The 18,398-nt window shown below is 42.6% G+C and overlaps 1 protein-coding gene across 10 annotated transcripts in view; it reads left to right on the forward strand.

The window, feature by feature from the left end:
- The window catches only part of samd11 (sterile alpha motif domain containing 11), a 231,663-nt gene that overhangs the window by 134,648 nt on the left and 78,617 nt on the right, over window positions 1-18,398 (forward strand). For 9 of the 10 annotated variants that reach the window (XM_068017043.1, XM_068017037.1, XM_068017040.1 and 6 more), the window contains one exon: window positions 8,309-8,398. In XM_068017043.1, coding sequence (XP_067873144.1) covers window positions 8,309-8,398 — 90 coding nt within the window. The remainder of the gene's footprint in view (window positions 1-8,308; window positions 8,399-18,398) is intronic. The other variant, XM_068017038.1, reaches the window with a different exon arrangement.

Genomic DNA, 18,398 nt, shown 5'->3' on the forward strand with positions numbered 1-18,398 from the left:
ATAGTCTTGTCTGCTATGGCGTTTCAAGTACTCATTTAAATACTTCTTAAATGTTGATGGTTCCTGCCTTTACCACCCCCTCAGGCAGTGTGTTCCAGATTCCAACCACCCTGCGGGTGAAAGATTTTTTCCTCAAATGCCCTCTAAACCTCCTGCCCCTGACCTCAAATCTATGCCCCGTGGTTATTGACCCCTCCACTAAGGGAAAAGGTTTCTTTCTATCTACCCTATCTATGCCCCTCATAATTTTGTACACCTCAATCAGTTCCCCCCTCAGCCTTCTCTGCTCTTAAGGAAAACAACCCCAGGCTATCCAGTTTCTCTTCCTAGCTGAAATACTCCAGCTCAGGCAACATCCTGGTGAATCTCCTCTGCACCCTTTCCAGTGCAATCACATCCTTCCTATAGTGTGGTGCCCAGAACTGTACACAGTACTCCAGCTGTGGTCTAACTAGCGTTTTATACAGCTCCATCATAACCTCCCTGCTCCTATATTCTGTGCCTCGGCTCATCAAGGCAAGTATCCCATATGCCTTCCTAACCACCCTATCTACCTGTGTTGCTGCCTTCAGTGATCTATGGACAAATACACCAAGGTCCCTCTGACCCTCTGTATTCCTTATGGTTCTACCATCCATTGTATATTCCCTTGCCTTGTTAGTCCTCCCAAAATGCACCACTTCACACTTCTCAGGATTAAATTCCATTTGCCACAGCTCTGCCCATCTTACCAGCCCATCTATATCGTCCTGTAATCTAAGGCTTTCCTCCTCAATCTTTTTTTAAATATGTTTGGCACAAATTAACCACAGGCTGTTATAAAATCCAGTGAATCTGTCCCACTAGCTTTAGAAGCTTCAATCCATCGGTGACTTGACAACGAGGATGAAGAAAGCCCATCTTTAGGGGAAGCAGTTACTTCCCCAGGTTGCTCAGTGGGTGACTACATGTTACTCGGTCGAGGGGAGGGGGGGGGGGGTTGGTGGTGGGGGGAGTTCCCAGTTTTGATCACAAATCTTTACTGAATTAGCTGGTCTTGGTCAGTGTTATGACCAGGTGAGAAAGGTGTCTAGGGGTTCTTTTTCGCCGCCTTATGTCTTATTGTAACAGGGTTTGATTTTTTTTCCCAATTATAAGGCAAAGAAATGAGCAACACCAGCTTTTCTTAGGTTTAAAGAAGAAAAGTGAAATTTATTAAAACTTAAACTCTAATACAGTTAATGCCTATGGACATACGACGCGCCCACGCTAGCATGCACACGCGATACACCCATGCAAATAGGGACAGAAAAGAGCATAAGAAAAATAAAGTAGAGGTTTGAGGCAAAATCAGAAGAGTTTCTTCTTTACTGTGCTTTGAGCTCACTAGTCCTTTTGTAAGTAGTCTTGCTTTTCTTTGGGCCCAGTATTCTTCTTAAACCTTGTTACCTGTAGGAGACTTTTCTCTCTTGGAGTTCATGTGTCTTCAATGGGTCTTCAGTTCTGTGAGAAAGAGATGGGAGCAGACAGGAGAGGGGTCTTTTCAGTCCAGGAGCAAAGAGCTTTCTGCCTTCAAATTCTCTGTGGTAAGTTCAAATTCAAAAAAACTCCAACAGTCAGTTAGTCATGTGACTAAACTGGTCTGACCACATCTGATTGTGTATTCAGCCATCTTAGCAGTTAACCTGGAATGCTAGCCTCTTCTTCTTCTTTGGCCTCCTTGTCTCGAGAGACAATGGGTAAGCGCCTGGAGGTGGTCAGTGGTTTGTGAAGCAGTGCCTGGAGTGGCTATAAAGGCCAATTCTAGAGTGGCAGACTCTTCCACAGGTGCTGCAGATAAAATTGGTTGGCAGGGCTGTTACGCAGTTGGCTCTCTCCTTGCGCTTCTGACTTTTTTCCTGCCAACTGCTAAGTCTCTTCGCCTCGCCACGCTTTAGCGCCGCCTTTATGGTTGCCCGGCTGTTCTGGCGATCACTGGCAACTGACTCTCACAACTTGTGATCAATGTCACAGGACTTCATGTCGTGTTTGCAGACGTCTTTAAAGCGGAGACAAGGACGGCCGGTGGGTCTGATACCAATGACGAGCTCACTGTACAATGTGTCCTTGGGGATCCTGCCATCTTCCATGCGGCTCACATGGCCAAGCCATCTCAAGCGCTGCTGGCTCAGTAGGGTGTATATGCTGGGGATGTTGGCCGCCTCGAGGACGTCAGTGTTGGAGATACGGTCCTGTCACCTGATGCCAGGGATTCTCTGGAGGCAGCGAAGATGGAATGAATTGAGACGTCGCTCTTGGCTGACGTACGTTGTCCAGGCCTCGCTGCCGTAGAGCAAGGTACTGAAGACACAGGCTTGTTACACTTGGACTTTTGTGTTCTGTGTCAGTGCGCCATTTTCCCACACTCTCTTGGCCAGTCTGGACATAGCAGTGGAAGCTTTCCCATGGGCTTGTTGATTTCTGCATCGAGAGACAGATTACTGGTGATAGTTGAGCCGAGGTAGGTGAACTCTTGAACCACCTCCAGAGTGTGGTTGCCGATATTTATGGATGGGGCATTTGTGACGTCCTGTCCCATGATGTTTGTTTTCTTGAGGCTGATGGTTAGGCCAAATTCGGTGCAGGAAGCCGCAAACCTGTCGATGAGTCTCTGCAGACACTCTTCAGTGTGCGATGTTAATGCAGCATCGTCAGCAAAGAGGAGTTCCCTGATGAGGACTTTCTGTACTTTGGTCTTTGCTCTAAGACGGGCAAGGTTGAACAACCTGCCACCTGATCTTGTGTGGAGGAAAATTCCTTCTTCTGAAGACTTGAACGCATGAGAGAGCAGCTAGCCTCTCCACCTTCAATATCTCGTAATCAAAAGTCCATTGTGGATTAAATTGGAGCAGGGAGTCGTCTCTTTGTCTGTTCTAAGTACTGTCTGTTACTATGCAAATATCTTTCCAGTCAGGCGCTTGGCAACCCCTTGTAATAGGCCGCCTTTTCTTCCCAGCAGCAATTTTAAGTTTTAATGTTCATGTGGTGAAATAATGTGTGCCTCATTCTTGGCAGGTGGGAGCCTGCATGAGAGTCCTGTTGGCACTCTGCAAATGGCCTGGGCACCCTTAGCAGCAAAACAAATGACATCAACTAATATTATTGCTCCTAATCACTGTTCAGCGAACCCTTTGCTGGGAAACCTGTGGACATCAGATGACAAGGATTCAACTTTGACAGTCGATGCCCATCTTGTGGTCGGGCAGCCCGCTGATTGTTGTCGAGTGCCCCATGTGAGATACTGGAGGGCAACTGGCACTTAACGGACTTCATGCGGAAATGAGGATTCTTAGAAATTGACTTTTTTTTTTAAAGTCTACTATTCTGCTAAACTGGCTAGTGGCACAATCCTTCGAAAATATAAGTTGCATCATACTTGTGCACCAAGGCCCAAGTGACTTGCAATGTGCTGAACAACCCGAGTGATATAATGGCAGTTCTATATCATCATAACAGGACCTATCAACCCAATTCCCTGCAGTGCATCTAATAATATGGGGTCTCCCACTCCTTCAGCAGCCCCTGTTAAAATGGCTCCCTGAGCTGAGTGACTAAAAGCCTACTAGTTAAACTCTTGACAACTAATGGGCCCCATATTAAAAACATAATTTACAGAATGTTCAAACTATAGATGGAGCTTTTAACTTTTCCTGCAGATTTATTTATACTGCTCGCCTGCTGTCAAATGGAGCACTCCACTTATGACACCAGAAGCCGAGTGCTCACTATTGTTAATGCTCTTTTGACACAATTACCTCAGCTTCTGAGGTCACGCGAGGAATAGTTCACTGGGGAATGGAGGAAAACCATCAGTTTTGGAGTGAAATTTTGCATGTCTTTTGCCACTTGAGTTAGTTAAAGTTAGGGATTCTGTAAGGGCTATTGTAACACAACGTGAAGCTTATTTGAATAGACAGTGGGACATCCTTTATCACGGATGCCAACCTTTTGCACCCACATGGATTAAAGAAACTGGCAGATAATTGAGAGACCCCAAATTGGCACAGCAATACCAGGCGTGGGAATGGAGACAAATATAATACAAATAGCAAACAAAATGTGATGTAGTTTTATTCACGAAGGAAAGGATATTGGGTATAAATAATGGGGGGAAAAAGCTGTGAATTGAGATGGTCTCACGGAAACCTTTTCTTGTGATAATTTTGGCCAGTAATTGGGAAGTTGGATAATGGAGGTTCCACTGTAAATTGTAAAAACTTTGCTGTTATTGCTCTTGGAATATAGGAGGGGAAAAATCCTAGGATCATAATTCTACCCTCAAATTGTATGTTTTTTTTCCCCTTCCCTTTTTTTTTTACACGTTCTTAGGACATGCAGAATACATCCTACAGTACACATTTCAAAACACTCGGGTATATGCAGTGAAGGTTATATAAGTTCCTTGCATTTGGGTGAGACACAAGGCTGGGGTCATTCCTGCACAGGGAACCTTGAGGCCTTGTTGGTAGCGGGGAGGAAAGGGTGTTAAGGCATTGCTACCGAGGCTACAACTGAATCATCAATTTAAGAAATAGTTTTAAAGAATAAAGAAAAAAAATTGTATTTATATAGCACGTTTCCTAACTTCACGGTGCCAGAAAAGCGCTTTACAATCAGTTAAGTACTTTTCCTTGAAGTGCAGTCACTGTTGTAGGTAACGTGGCAGCCAATTTGCGCACAGCAAGCTCCCACAAACAGCAGTACGATAATCAGATGATCTCTTTCTGTGATGTTGATTGAGGGATAAATATTGGCCAGGACGCCGGGGAGAACTCCCCTGCTCTTCAGAATAGTGCCATGGGATCTTGTACATCTACCTGAGAGGGCAGACGGGGCCTCAGTTTAATGTCTCATCTAAATCTTTAAACTAGATGACTGATGGAAACATTTCAGCTAACGTGTTTCTTCATAAAAGCATATTAGAATTGTGAATAAAGTGTTCAGTTTACTGACAGTTTAGAGTGAAATTCCTTGCTGTAAATGGATTGTTGCACTAATCTGCTTGTTGAGTGAGTGCTCAATTTATGAGGTTTTGAGCTGTTTTGTAAGATTTGGGTAGCATCATTTTAGTCCAAAAAATGGTTTATGTTTCATATTTTGGCTTTTTGGAAGATTGGGTTTCAGCAAGTTTGCCTCAATTGTCAGCCTTTTGAAAGCAAGTTATTGACGTATTTGCAGTAACATTGCTCGGTTTGGGATGTTTGAATCATTTTTTTCTGGTAAGCCTTTAAAGCTAATCATCGTGGAGGGATGTCAGTACAAGGGACGGTGAGATGCCTTTCAACGTTTGGCAAGGTTAGATCTCCCCTCTTTTAGGAATCCAGCCCCAACTCAATGTTAAAGTCAACCCACACCATTCAAATCAACTGCATCCACAGAACCAACTATGCAAATATAGGTAGTCACAGTTTGAGGTGGACCAAAATCAACCCTCGCCAGGGATAAGGAGGAGGATAATGGTAAGTAAAACAGTGCAAAAAGCAATAGAAAGTGTAGCAAAAGTGGCAGGCACCAGTGAAACAAAAAAAATAACTCAAAGTGAGAATACAAACTCCATCCTCCTGCCCGCAATCCGAGCCTAACCCAAACTCTAAGTTGGTAACGGCCCAGCCATTGGGACTCTCATCCCAGCCTGAGTTGTGGACCTGCTACTGCACAGTTGTGAGCATTACCACTTGTTGCATAAGCTATTCATATATTAGCTTTGATTAAAATCAAGAGCAGCAATAGTAACAATGGTTCTGAACTGTGAATAATTTTGTGTCATGCCCTGCTGCCCTTTGGAACTGGGATGAGATCTCTCCAAACTAATTTCCATCTAGGACTCATTTAACCATCAGAGGGAGGAGACATTGATTCCTGCCAATCTGGGTAGCAGTTAATCCCAGGACACCTACTTGGAAGAGTAGGACATGACCCATTGCACCATCCAATCCCCATTCTGGGAGTGCATACAATTTCCAAATAAGGGACATAAAACTGTAGGGCAACACAAAAGACCCAATGTTAGCACAATTAGTAAAGATTTGTTCAAAATATTGATTTACAAGTATATGCAAAATAAGTACAAGTTTATTGCTCCTAAACATTTTAATTTCATTCCCAATCCACGTAGTTTGGTTCGAGTTTCAGATTTGAGTCCATAGTGCGGTGGATAATTTACCATAATCTGTGTACTTCTGGTAACTATAAATTTCAGTTAGGATAGCAACATGTTTTGAGAAATGAAGAACTAGGAAACATGAGATTTGGATAAAGCCCTGTCCACTTTTCTTTCTGTTGCCTGCATGGGCAGCATTTAAAAGTATAAAAACCTTCACAGTATCAGCCCATCCTGTGATCAGATTTCTCAAAGCAATTTTTGCAAGAGGAGAAACAATTTTTCGATGCATAGGTCTTAAATGTTTGTGAGCGTGAAGGACTGCATAAATTTGGAATTTTATTCAAAGGCTAACTCCATTCCTGAAAGTCGTCATTTGATTTTCTAAATTGTCGGAAAAACATAACTAAATTAACCCCGACGATATGGCTTTTAATGATGTTACATCCATTTTCTTGCCACTTTGCTAATCTTGTATTTCAAATCATATTAAAGTGCATTGTTCCCCCCTTATTGCTGCAGTCATTTAGTCCTGAACTCCTGATGTGTAAATGTTAATCATATTTTGTTTCGGAAATAATTTCTCTTTTTAAAGGTTACTAGATGCTTGAGTTTTCAAATCTCCCAGTTTGACACAAGATATTGGAGAAAGGGAATGTACTTTTATGATTAAACCCATTGCTCGTGACACCATATGTTTGCCTGTGTAAGCACGCCTGTTTGTGTGTGTATGTGTTTGTGCACGTTGGTGCGTGAACATGCGTGTGTGTCTATGCTTCCATGCACGTATTTTTTCTGCCAATCTTTTGCCCTCTTTACTGGTTTTGAGATAAGAATTTGTTCATTTGTAACGTGTACATTGAATTTCCTGGGTGCATCTTCATAGTTATCGGAATTGTGTGGGTTTGGTTCTTTGATATCTCACCCAAGTGGCTGGTTGCCACATGCAAGATAAGACAGTGAGCGTTGGCAGGCTGTTTGGCCATGTATGACATTGTGGCCGGGTCCAGTCCTGTCCTTGCCCAAGGTTCCAAGCGAATGCACTTTCCGACAAAGGTTAATGGATTGCAACTAGGAGTGGGAATCCTGGCAGATTTATTTCTCCCCTTTCACCACCAGCCCCCTCAATCTAGGAGTGCTCGAGGACAATTACAATGCCGCCTACTGAGCTGCTCGCGGCTAAGTCAGCACAAGCCAGGGATCGAAGCTGCAGTGCCTTTTTTTTTTAGTGATTGTAACACTTAACTTTGAAGGCGAGCAAGGAGGGCTGGTGTGGATTTAATAAGTGATCTGCAGCATTCTGAATTCATCAGTCAGAAGGAATGAATGCTGCTGCATGTGTCTGTCTCCTCAGTTTGGTTAATAAGCACCTGACAGCTGAAAATTTGTTGTTTGAAATGCGCACACTCTGCTGCTTCCTGTTCGTATGCAGCATCATGCTTTCAGTCTCACCAGCGATATTAGGGACATATTGATTTTAAATCTGTTCAGTGTACGCTGTAATTGTATATTAGAAGCTGGCGTCGGTGTTGAGAGAGAGTGCCACGGATGCAAGGATTATCCATTGCCACATAATCCAGCGGGAGGAAAGTGAGGACCTTGGGGTTTAAGGGGAACAAGGGGGTGGAACTAAAGTAATGGGACTCACAAGGGCTTTAGAACAAGGAGAGAAGATCCAAGCAGGATGAGAAAGGGCGAAAGGCAGCAGATTAGAGGAAGGAAATAAGTAAGGAAGCTTTTGAAAACAATCTTGAACATTCAGGTAAAATTGACAGTGTGAATTATGCAGATACAGGTCATTTGTGGAGACAAACTAGTGGCCACGTTCTGTGTGCATGTTGTTCAACCTGATAGAAAGTATTTTACTCAGACAAATAGCAAACAAGGTCAGGTTTTCTGTGAGCCTCTGTTTCTGTCAGCTTCTGTGATTTAGAGATCTCTGGCACTGGGATTAATTAGCTGAGGAAAGGAAAGAGAAAGAAAAATTCCAAATTTGCAATAGCAGGTAAATGATGGTGCGGAAAGGGAGAAATAAAAAAGCAACTGGACAGACGATTCAGTCATGAATTTTTGCAGTATTGATGTGGAAACATTGCAAAGCGACAAGGTCCATATCAAATTAAATGATGTGCAGGCAGTCTAAGATAAAGTATAACCGACATTCTTTTGGTCTCTTTTTTTTTTCCACAGATGAAATTTTAGGAAAGCGAAGAGTATGTTCACCAAACAACAGTAGTGAGTGTCCGGAAATCAAAAGGCAAAGAAGTGAGTCACCAAAGGGTAGGTTTGTAATTTTGAAAAATGGGTTATAGCTAAAGCAGAATTACTGTCTTGTGTTTTTTTTTGTCGTAAGGTTTTTTTTCAAAAATAAAAGTAATTTGTTATTCCCCTCCATTCATCCCTCTCATTCTTCCCTTCCACCCTCTGCAGTTGAGGGTGTCTCAGTGAATCCACTCTCAGACTTTGGTCCATGCTGACTGCTACCACTCACATGAGAACTGTCCGTCGGGGCAATGCTCCATGCAGGAAAATGCCACAGCTGTGATTGGCAGCTCAGGATTTTTGAGCACTGACCCATGCACCACTCTCATGGCACAATTGCCTGGTGCTTATATCTGGATAACAGGCAGAGTTGATGAATCATGGAGAAGTGTCTGCCCTACTGGCCCATTGTGTTCATAGATCCTAATTTTGGTCACAGGAACAATTTGACATTGGTCCTTTTTTAAGTGGCAGCCACACTTTTTCACAATTGATGCTGAGGCAATCTGTTGTACAACATGCCAAACAAAATATTGCTGTTTCCATCCGTCTGAAACTCCTGGATGCATCTGCAATGCTATGTTGTAGGTCATCATGACAAGATGTTTTATGTTTGTGAATGAACAAGCAGTTCTGTATTTGAAGACGCTAGTACTGAGTTTGTGGTACTGGTCTGGTGTTGGATCACCAAGTTTGGCACTTATTTGTCCTGATGTATACATCTCCCTGCCCCACACTGACAGATTGGCTATATTTTAGCTTAATTATTTAGATTTAGAGAGATACAGCACTGAAACAGGCCCATCGGCCCACCAAGTCTGTGCCGACCATCAACCACCCATTTATACTAATCCTACATTAATCCCATATTCCTACCACATCCCCACAATTCCCCTACCACCTACCTATCCTAGGGGCAATTTATAATGGCCAATTTACCTATCAACCTGCAAGTCTTTGGCTGTGGGAGGAAACCGGAGCACCCGGAGGAAACCCACGCAGCCACAGGGAGAACTTGCAAACTCCGCACAGGCAGTACCCAGAATCAAACTCGGGTTGCTGGAGCTGTGAGGCTGTGGTGCTTGGATTTTCCATTGACTTTCAGGCCAAATTATTATTAGAAATGAACATTTTTAACAGAACCGGAACTCTGTTTGAGTTTGAGTAACGTGCCTCTCAGTGGGTGGAAACTTCTAAATTGGTCCCTTAAACTTGGTTAATTTAATGAGCCACTCGTTATGAGTAAGTGGAGCAGTGACCAAACACAGGTTCAAAACTGTGCCATGATCAGAACTTTTAATAAACAGTGGGCCAATGAAAACCAATGGAGGTATAGGGAAATATTTCCCTCAGTGTTTGCCTGTTTCTGTTGGTTTTACCTCCGCTACCCCCAACACCCCCAGCTGAAGCCCTGATCACAACAGTGTTGTTCACCACTGGACTAGAACTGAGGTCACTCGTCTTGGTGTTGGGATGGGTGCCTGAGTTTTAGGTGGTTCTTGGAGCAGCAACCTTGTAAAGAAGTAGGGAGGGGAAGAAAAATGAGAGAGGATCTCTATTTTGAAAATAGATTTGCGCAACCTCTGTCTTTTTTTTAAAAATGCAATCGACTTAGTTACTAAGCAACATTCTGAAATTATCAGCCGGATGACCCAGTTGCTCTCATGTTTCGGAACATTTTCAAAGGATTTGGCACCGAGTTCCCAACATGCATTGCCTGACTGCAAAAAAGAGGAAAGCAATATCGGAATAAGAAAGGAAGTCAGCTGGAAGTGTTTAACCAGCAGGATAATAGACAAGTGGAATAAATTACCAAGGAAGGCAGTAGAAGTGAACAGTACAATTGTGTTCAGGAGGCAATTTGATGTCTGTCTGGGGACAGAAGGGATTGAGGGATGTGCTGAGAAGTCAGATATATAGGGTTGATCTATAATGGTCTGTCCTCTTCTCAGTTTTTTTCTAATGTAATTAATATTGTGTTTAAAGATAATTACAATAATAGTGTAGTGGAGGTGAAAATGCTGGAATAATTTTTTAAAAACTGTTAGGTGTTGCGGTGGGGGAGTTGTATGAATGAAGATGGAATAAATGGGTATTCCTTATCTGTAATTGTCCTGTGGCATTGTAAGAAGATTTAAAGAAAGACATAGTTCATTGTGAGGAAATTGAGCTACATGGTGAGCTGGCCAGCCATTCGGAACAGAAAGATCCCACGTTCGACCCGTGTTCTGTGCTGAATTAGGTGATCTGTCGTGAGTGTGGTGAGGGCGGAGTTGAAGTTTTTTTCTAATTTGCTTCAGCATACTGGGACTGGGGTAGAGCGAAATCCACTAGGGTTCCCTATCCCTGATCTCTAATTGATGAAGAGTACATGTGTTTGCACTTTGGGTAATTATAAGATCGGGCTTGCTTTAGATGCTTCTCCAGGTTGAATGGCCCTACTGACATTTGCTATCTAGCTGCTACAGGAAGACTGGCCACATGATTGAGATGCCAGACAGCAGTCAGTATCCTACAGCCCTGTACTGTAGTATGAGTCACTGCCTGCTGTAGAAAAATAACAAGTTCTCTTATTTCTGCTTAGCGTGGCTTGTTGACAGTGTTTGATGGCCACCCATGATGGAAAGCATAAATTTTATTTCACAGCCATTCACTGCCTTATTTCGAAAATGGGTCTGTACCCGATTCACAGCTTGCAGGATGAAACTGAGTTTGCAAACTTTTAATTGTATGCTGAATTTCAGAAGACAGTGAGTGTCTCTGCGGGTTTCAGTTTAAAAGCTGTTCTCTCATTGGAGAGATTTGGAGGATCGGGAATAGGGTGGGTTCAGGTCGGATACCCATTTTACACCTGCTTTCGGTTGACTTCAGCGGAGCGTAAAATTGGCTGGGGTGTAAAACAGACCTCAGCCTGCCTCGCTCCTGTCGGTGGGGCCATGAGGTCACAATGACCTCCTCAGTGATCCTTTAAGAGTTTTATTTCTGCGTGTCGAGGGTGGAGAATGAAGAGTTGGAAATAAGGTCGTGAAAAGTGATTTTTCAGGGCCACTGATCTCTGGTGCGTGAAGAAGTTAAATTACTATTTTATTAAGTAGGAGTCAGGGATTTTCATGAGCGTTTCAGGGATTGAATTCTGCAGGTTTGTCTGTTTGTTCTGTGTAAACCATAAATCAGTGGCCTTGGTGATTTTATTACATTAATATTAGAAATAAGCCAGTTCCAGGCTGAGTGAGGCAGTGAATAGCTGAAAAGAATGAGGACGTTACGCAGTTCTAATGCCTGAATCTCCAACACTGGGGTCAGGGTTTGACTTCTAGCTTTTTGATCTCATTTCCCTCCGTTGGAAATTCTCTCCAATCCTTGGCAACAAAATTACCACAACAATTTGCATTTATATAGTGCCTTAAACATAGTTAAATGTCACACAGTGCTTCACAGGAGCATTGGGGAAACAAAATTAGACACTGGGCCACATAAGGCAATATTAGGGCAGAGAACCAAAAGCTTGCTGATAGAGTTAGGTTGTAGGGAGTGTCTTAAAGGGGGCCAGAGAAGTGGAGAGGTTTAGGGAGGAAATTCCAGAGCTTAGGGCCTTGGTAACTGGAAGCATGGCCTCCAATGGTGGAGTGATTAAAATCAGGGAATTACAGGAGGCCAGAATTGGAGGAGCACAGATATTGCAGAGCATTGTAGGACTGGAGGAAATTGGAGATAGGGAGGGATGAGGCCATGGAGGGATTTGAAAACCAGGATGAGAATTTTAAAATTAATACATTGGCAGACCAGGAGACAATAGCCAGCACAGAGGTGATGGGTGAACAGGACTTGGTGTAATTTAGGATACAGGCAGCAGAGTTTTGGATGAGCTTAAGTTTATGGAGGCTGGAGCATGGGAGTGTATTGGCATAGCCAAGTGTAGGGGTAGCAAAGGCATGGATAAAGACTGACAGGCTGAGCATTGAATGGTGTGGGAGCACTGCATCTTTGTGGGCAAGAGTACCAGCTTGGCAGGCAGAGAGGATGTTACCTATCGACCAATCGTCCAGCAACCACAGGGAACATTGTGTCCCAGACAGCCCAACTGCCTGGCCAGAAAGAAGAGGCTATGTTCTAGGTGGTAGAACTGTAAGTTTCAATAATAAGAAAAAAGCCAATGCAGAATATTTGTAGTACATGCAGGATAGATGAGGGGGGAGAGGTGGGTGACCTCAGACCTGCTTTACTCATGAGTTCCAAAGCCACAAGAGAGTTCTCGGCCTGACTCATCAGGTGCCTAATTCCACACCCTGTTGTGTGTTCTGTTTCATACTGCTTCTGTCCACGTGGATGCAGTTTTAATTGAAAAATATAGGTTACAAATATTTAAAGAGTTTTCTTGGTAAAAATATTTATACACTGCTGTTGGTGCTTGTTGGGAATTTCTTTGGGAACAACCTACCCTCCTGTGATTGGACCATTTATGCTGCCACTACATGTCGTCATAATAAATAAGGAAACTGCAGCTGATAAATTCACTGAGTGACATATATTCAATACGTAAAGTCCATCTCCTATGGGATCATTCAGTATGGAATACAAATAGTCCATTTCCTGTGGGATTATTCACTATGGAATAAAGTTCATCTCTTTATGGGGTTGCTCGCAGATTGAAAGAACAAGAATAGCTGAGCATGTGTGTGGTAGCTAGTGAAAGTCAGGCTCAATAAGGCTAAATTTGAGCAACAGGTTAAAAATTGGGATATTCCTATAGAGAGGGGAAAGATCAGTGGGCAAGAAAAGCAAAACGAGGCCAAGGGGGAGAAAAATTGTTTTAAGCTAATGCAAGTTTGGTTGTATAGAATATGCCTGTTTGTAAAGAAATAGGTAAGAAAGGCTAGAGGAAGAGAAAACGTGGCAGGCAAATCAGAAAGTGAATCTCACTGGCTCGAGACACAGCTTGGCCTGTGGAAAGAAATAGGAATAGAGGCAAATCTGTGGGTAACTTTCATGAAGTTAGATGGAATTAGATAAACTTTTTAATGGAGTGCTATCTTATTCATGTTATCCAGCTAATTATTCATATGGGTTAGAAATAAAAATGTTCCCAGACCTCCTTGAAAAATTAAGTGTAGTGACATAATTCATTTCAGGTGATTGCTTTTCTGTAGGATCTTTGATGTATATTTCACCAAATCAATGAGATGGTGTTGCTTATTTGAGCCAGTAAGGATTTTTTAAAATCCTGGCTTAATATGCCACCTTGCAGATTTAATGTATGATGAACAAGAAACAGGACACTTAATTACATATAAGTTGATCTCCTATGGCATTGCTCATGGATGGTGTGAGGCCTGAAACATGGTTATAAATTTTATCTTCCCAGCTTGGTCTGAACTTGTTCAGGTTACTCCTTGTGTGGAAGTGCTCTGGGTCCTGAGGTCAACTAGAGGCTTTTTTTGGAAGCTTTGCTGGATGTGTATCTGTTTGACTGCTCTATCTGTTAGCTTGGCAAATTCTTCGATTATCTCAAGGTCGGAAAACTGGAACTTGTATGATTTTTTTTTGAAGGATTTTCAATCCTGATTTATTATTGTGTATAAAGTGTTACATTTGGCATATGACGGATATATTCAAAACTTATAGAATATTAGCAGATCTCCTATGGCATGGCTCATGGTGTGTTACCTAAAGCGTGTTGTCCAGTTAAAAGTACAAATTTGTTGTGTTGCAGTCCATGGTTCGTTGTCAATACAAAGGTTTATGTAAAATAGGCATTTTATGGAATGAGTGCTTGAGGCATAAGAGAGCTGGAAAGTTCTAGGTTTGGTGCTGAGTCAATGGATCTCAGCTGGGCACCAGCAGAGGTACTCAATGACCTCAACACCCTGAGGTAGGGAGGGGAAACCTGGCCATGAGTCATGCAATTGAGCTTTATTCAGTGATCATGCTGGTCAAACGTGCGTGCAGACGGGGTTAACGATTGCCTACTCAAATTATGGCAATACACCAGAAGGTGCCTGGATTTCACGGCGTACTTCTCAGCAAGGAAGCTGTGCCTTCAGGTAAGGACAGGAAAATAAAATGGGGGAAGAGAAGAAAAGAACAGTTGTGAAATTTGTGCAGTTGTGATGTCAATTTTGTTGTAGTTAAGTTTTTTTGTGTCCTTTTTTGACACATCTTTTTTGTTTAATTTCCTCCCTGCCTCTCCTGAAGACATAAATCACTCTGGGTATGGTTTCAAGGGTGCTGATTACTCTCTGGTACCCACTAAATGGCCACAAATTTTGAGGTCATTAGTTGATGATTGTTCAGTACCTGTTTGCCTGCAACACTCCAATAACGCTGGGATTAGTGCGTCTTTTAATTATGCCCTCAGGGTTAGTCCAACGTTGATTCCACGCAAGAGGTGACATGTATTACACAGATGTTGTTATACTATCAACTTGTGAGGAGTGGTGAGAGGAGTGGGTTTGACTGTTAGAGTCATACAGCATGACAAGAAGGAATTCAGCCCATCATGCCTGTGCTAGCTCTTTTGAAAGAGCTATCCAATTGGTCCTACACCCCTGCTCTTTCCCCATAGCCCTGCAAATATTTGCTTTTCAAATATATATCATGTTCCCTTTAGAAATATTGAATCTGCATCCACCATCCTTTCAGACATTGCATTCCAGGTTATAACCACTTGCTGTATGAAAAGATTTTCTGCTCATTCCCACCTTTGGTTCTTTTGCCAGTTGTTATTCTAACCGCCATGGAGTTGGTGGGGAGGGGGAATGATGGGGTGTATGGAGTTGCAGTGCAGATTGACCATAATTTTATTGCATCTTCCGACATGAGGACATAGTCTCGCATCTTCACAGTGGTCTCAGCTTTTCAGCTCCCAGTGTTAGAAAAAAAATGTTTACTCTTCCTCAGCATTAGAACTTTCAGCAGCGATCAGAGGCAGACACGACGAGCGTTGTGTATGTGCTTTTCTTAAGCACGTTTTGTCCGGGTCTCATACCGCTTTGAAATATGTTATGATAGGCGGGTGAAGACAGATTTGCAATATTTGGTTGGAGTGGAAAAGTAGGTTAATACCTGGGTGTGGCCAGGTTCAGTAAGAGCTGGTTAAATTCAATATCGAGGATTCTTGTAAAGTGAAGGGAAGTTTCTTTTTATAATAACCCTTTCCATTGAGGCCAAGAGCTAATGCTTTCTGACGTCATACCTCCTACTTTAGCCAGGAAGGTGGGATGATGTGGGCTGCAGTTATCTGCACAACCACTGCCCACTGTGATTCTGTGAAGTCTTATTCGTGATTGGAAGACGAGAGGCATCTGACTGCTGGGTGGGCCGTTGATGGTTTTTATGAAACCGTATCAACGTATATTGTATTATACAAATTCGCGTTAAATGCAAAGTGAAAAGCAAAGTTTATTTTTAGTATATATTCTGAGGTCAGTAACACCGTGGCCTTGATATCCAATGTGATGCCAGCCTACGAGCACATAGAATGTTAGTCTGAAATCCCATTCTCTGCTATTTCAGCAAAAGTGCTGAGTTGTTTTAAAGTAAATGGGTTAATGCTACCTCCAGAGGAATTTCAGCCTGGCGCTTTTAAGCATCAGCCAAGCCACTTTCATCTGAGTCAAGTTACCATTGACATGAGACACCCGAGCACAGAATCTAGGTTGACATTGAGGGAGTGCTGCACTGTCAGAGGTGCCGTCTTTCAAATGTAGGCATTAAACCGAGGCCCTATTTGCCCTCTCGAGTGGACGTAAAAGATCCCATGGCACTATTCAAAGATGTGCAAGGGAGTTCTCTTTAGGCCAATATTTATCCCTCAACTATCATCATCACAAAAACAGATTATCTGATCATTCTCTCATTACTCTTTGAGATCTTCCTGAGTGCACTTTTACTGCCACGTGCCCTACATTACAATAGTGACTACACTTCAAAAGTACTTCATGGGCTGTAAAACACTGACATCATGAAATGTGCTATATAAATACAAGTCCTTTCTTTCTTTAAACATTCGTACACATGTGTTCCACCATATAATATCAGGGCTGTGATTCTGTGCGCTACTGAGCACGTTTCTGCTGAAAATTGTCAAAGTTTTAGGTGTGTTATTGTAACTTTAGCTCCAGTTTAATCTTTCTCTTAATCATATAAATACTAGAATGTTGTCATGAAGCTGTTGTGTATCAGGAATTATGTCTGGATTCTTTAAGCTGCAGTTATTGTTCGCTCACCCAGCTCCCTTTGACGAGTAATATTTTGAAAGCTCAGTCTTCAAACGTGGATTAATGCAGAAAATGGAGAATGTGGCGGAGTCTGTAATTAATGAGGGAGGGGAGATGGGACAGATGCTTGTGTCTGATCTGAGCTGGGTAGATTGTGAGAGCTTTCACACCCAGGTGACTTAGGTTTGGGAGGATCAGGGACAGAATTACACTGTAATGACCAGAGCAGACATAAAAGCTGCATGATCTGAAATTATCACTGGCTGAGTACTTCAAAATCTAGAACTTTGCTGCGGAATCTGCTCATTCTTTGAGACTGCCGTCATTGTGTGTACACCTGAAAGCTGCAAGATCCCCTATGGCTGCCTGTTTAGAACAGGTTTAACAAATATAAAAACATAAATCCATACCAAGTGTTCCCATTGTCCTCTTTTAAAGTGTCTGTGTTCTGTGCTGCCTCAACCGATCTGGCTGTTTCAACATTTACTAAGGTTTCCAATCTTTTCATTGAAAGTTTGCTGATAGTGTTTAAATCTCGCAATAGTACTGTTTCTGTGGCAAATCTACCGCACTAAGATTTTCTTTCAGTTTATTCATGTGTTTAGGAGGGGAATGTATTTTTGTACTCATCGAGGTACAGGGTGCTGGTGCTCAGAAACAGTGCCTGATGGTGTTTGTTTGAGGCTTGGGCTATTTCAACTCCCAGACTTCAGTAAAGAGGAGAGAGTTAAAAATCTCCAGGGCAGCAGCAGGCAATCCGGAGTTCGATCCAGGCCTACTGTGTACTAAAGGCGTCCTCTTTTGTGGTGAGGCTTTCTGGTGTGGAGTACACATAGAATTGTCTCTATAGTGGTGTTGCCTATTTCTGACCAGTGTGCTGTCCAGCAGGCAATGTCCCTTTGACCTTTCTCTAATGTCCTCTAAGAATGTGACTTTGCACCCAATCTCAGAAAAGCAGAAATAATACAGAAATCCAATATTTCTACCTTTCTGGTCTCTCCATGTGAGAAAAAGCTGATTAGGTGCTTTTTTTTGGTTATTAACCCAAACTCACCAAAAACTTGACAAAACTTGCCATGTAGGACCCGGCAGAGAGAGGAGAGCATGATCCAATCTGCCTGGTTGGGATTCAGACCCAGGCTGCAGAGATGAACGGACAGTACGCTAACCTCACCCCTGACTAATGCTGTGTTTGGTTTGGGTGCGGTTGGAGAGTTTATAATGTTGATAAGCATGTGAATTAATCACTTTGAATCTTACAGTGGATGCACAGTATATCAATATCAGTCTGTGTACTGGCTCTTGTTGGATGCAAGTCTGATTACTTGCCGCTTGTGCTAATCTCAGCATTTTAATAGGAATTACTCTTAAATCTTTTGACTTAATTTTGTCTAATAATAAAGCTTTAGGAACACTTGGAGGAGGGGAGAATCAACTTGCAGAACTGATTATTTATAAAGGACGTGCTAATGGAGCCTCTATTATCCTCTCGAATAGCTCCCTCTCCTGTGGAAATTGATAAATGATTGAGAATGCCTGAATGGTGGTCTTACATGTCTTGTACAGCAATGCCCTGGGCATGGGAGTTCAGACTCTCAGTACAAATGAAGCACTACATACTTTTATTCACCAAAAAGAGATGAAATGCAAATAAGGAAGGAAGCCATCTAATGATTTTCAGGCCGTACCAGATGTTCTGTTTGTGTTTAGCACCAAGATCACTCCAGCAAGTGGTCCCTTGTTCCCTATGAACTGAAGTGCGACTGATGTGACCAATATTTGATGATGTTGCTTTGCTCAGT

The sequence above is a fragment of the Heterodontus francisci genome, chromosome 37 (assembly GCF_036365525.1).
Source record: "Heterodontus francisci isolate sHetFra1 chromosome 37, sHetFra1.hap1, whole genome shotgun sequence".
NCBI lineage: Eukaryota > Metazoa > Chordata > Chondrichthyes > Heterodontiformes > Heterodontidae > Heterodontus > Heterodontus francisci.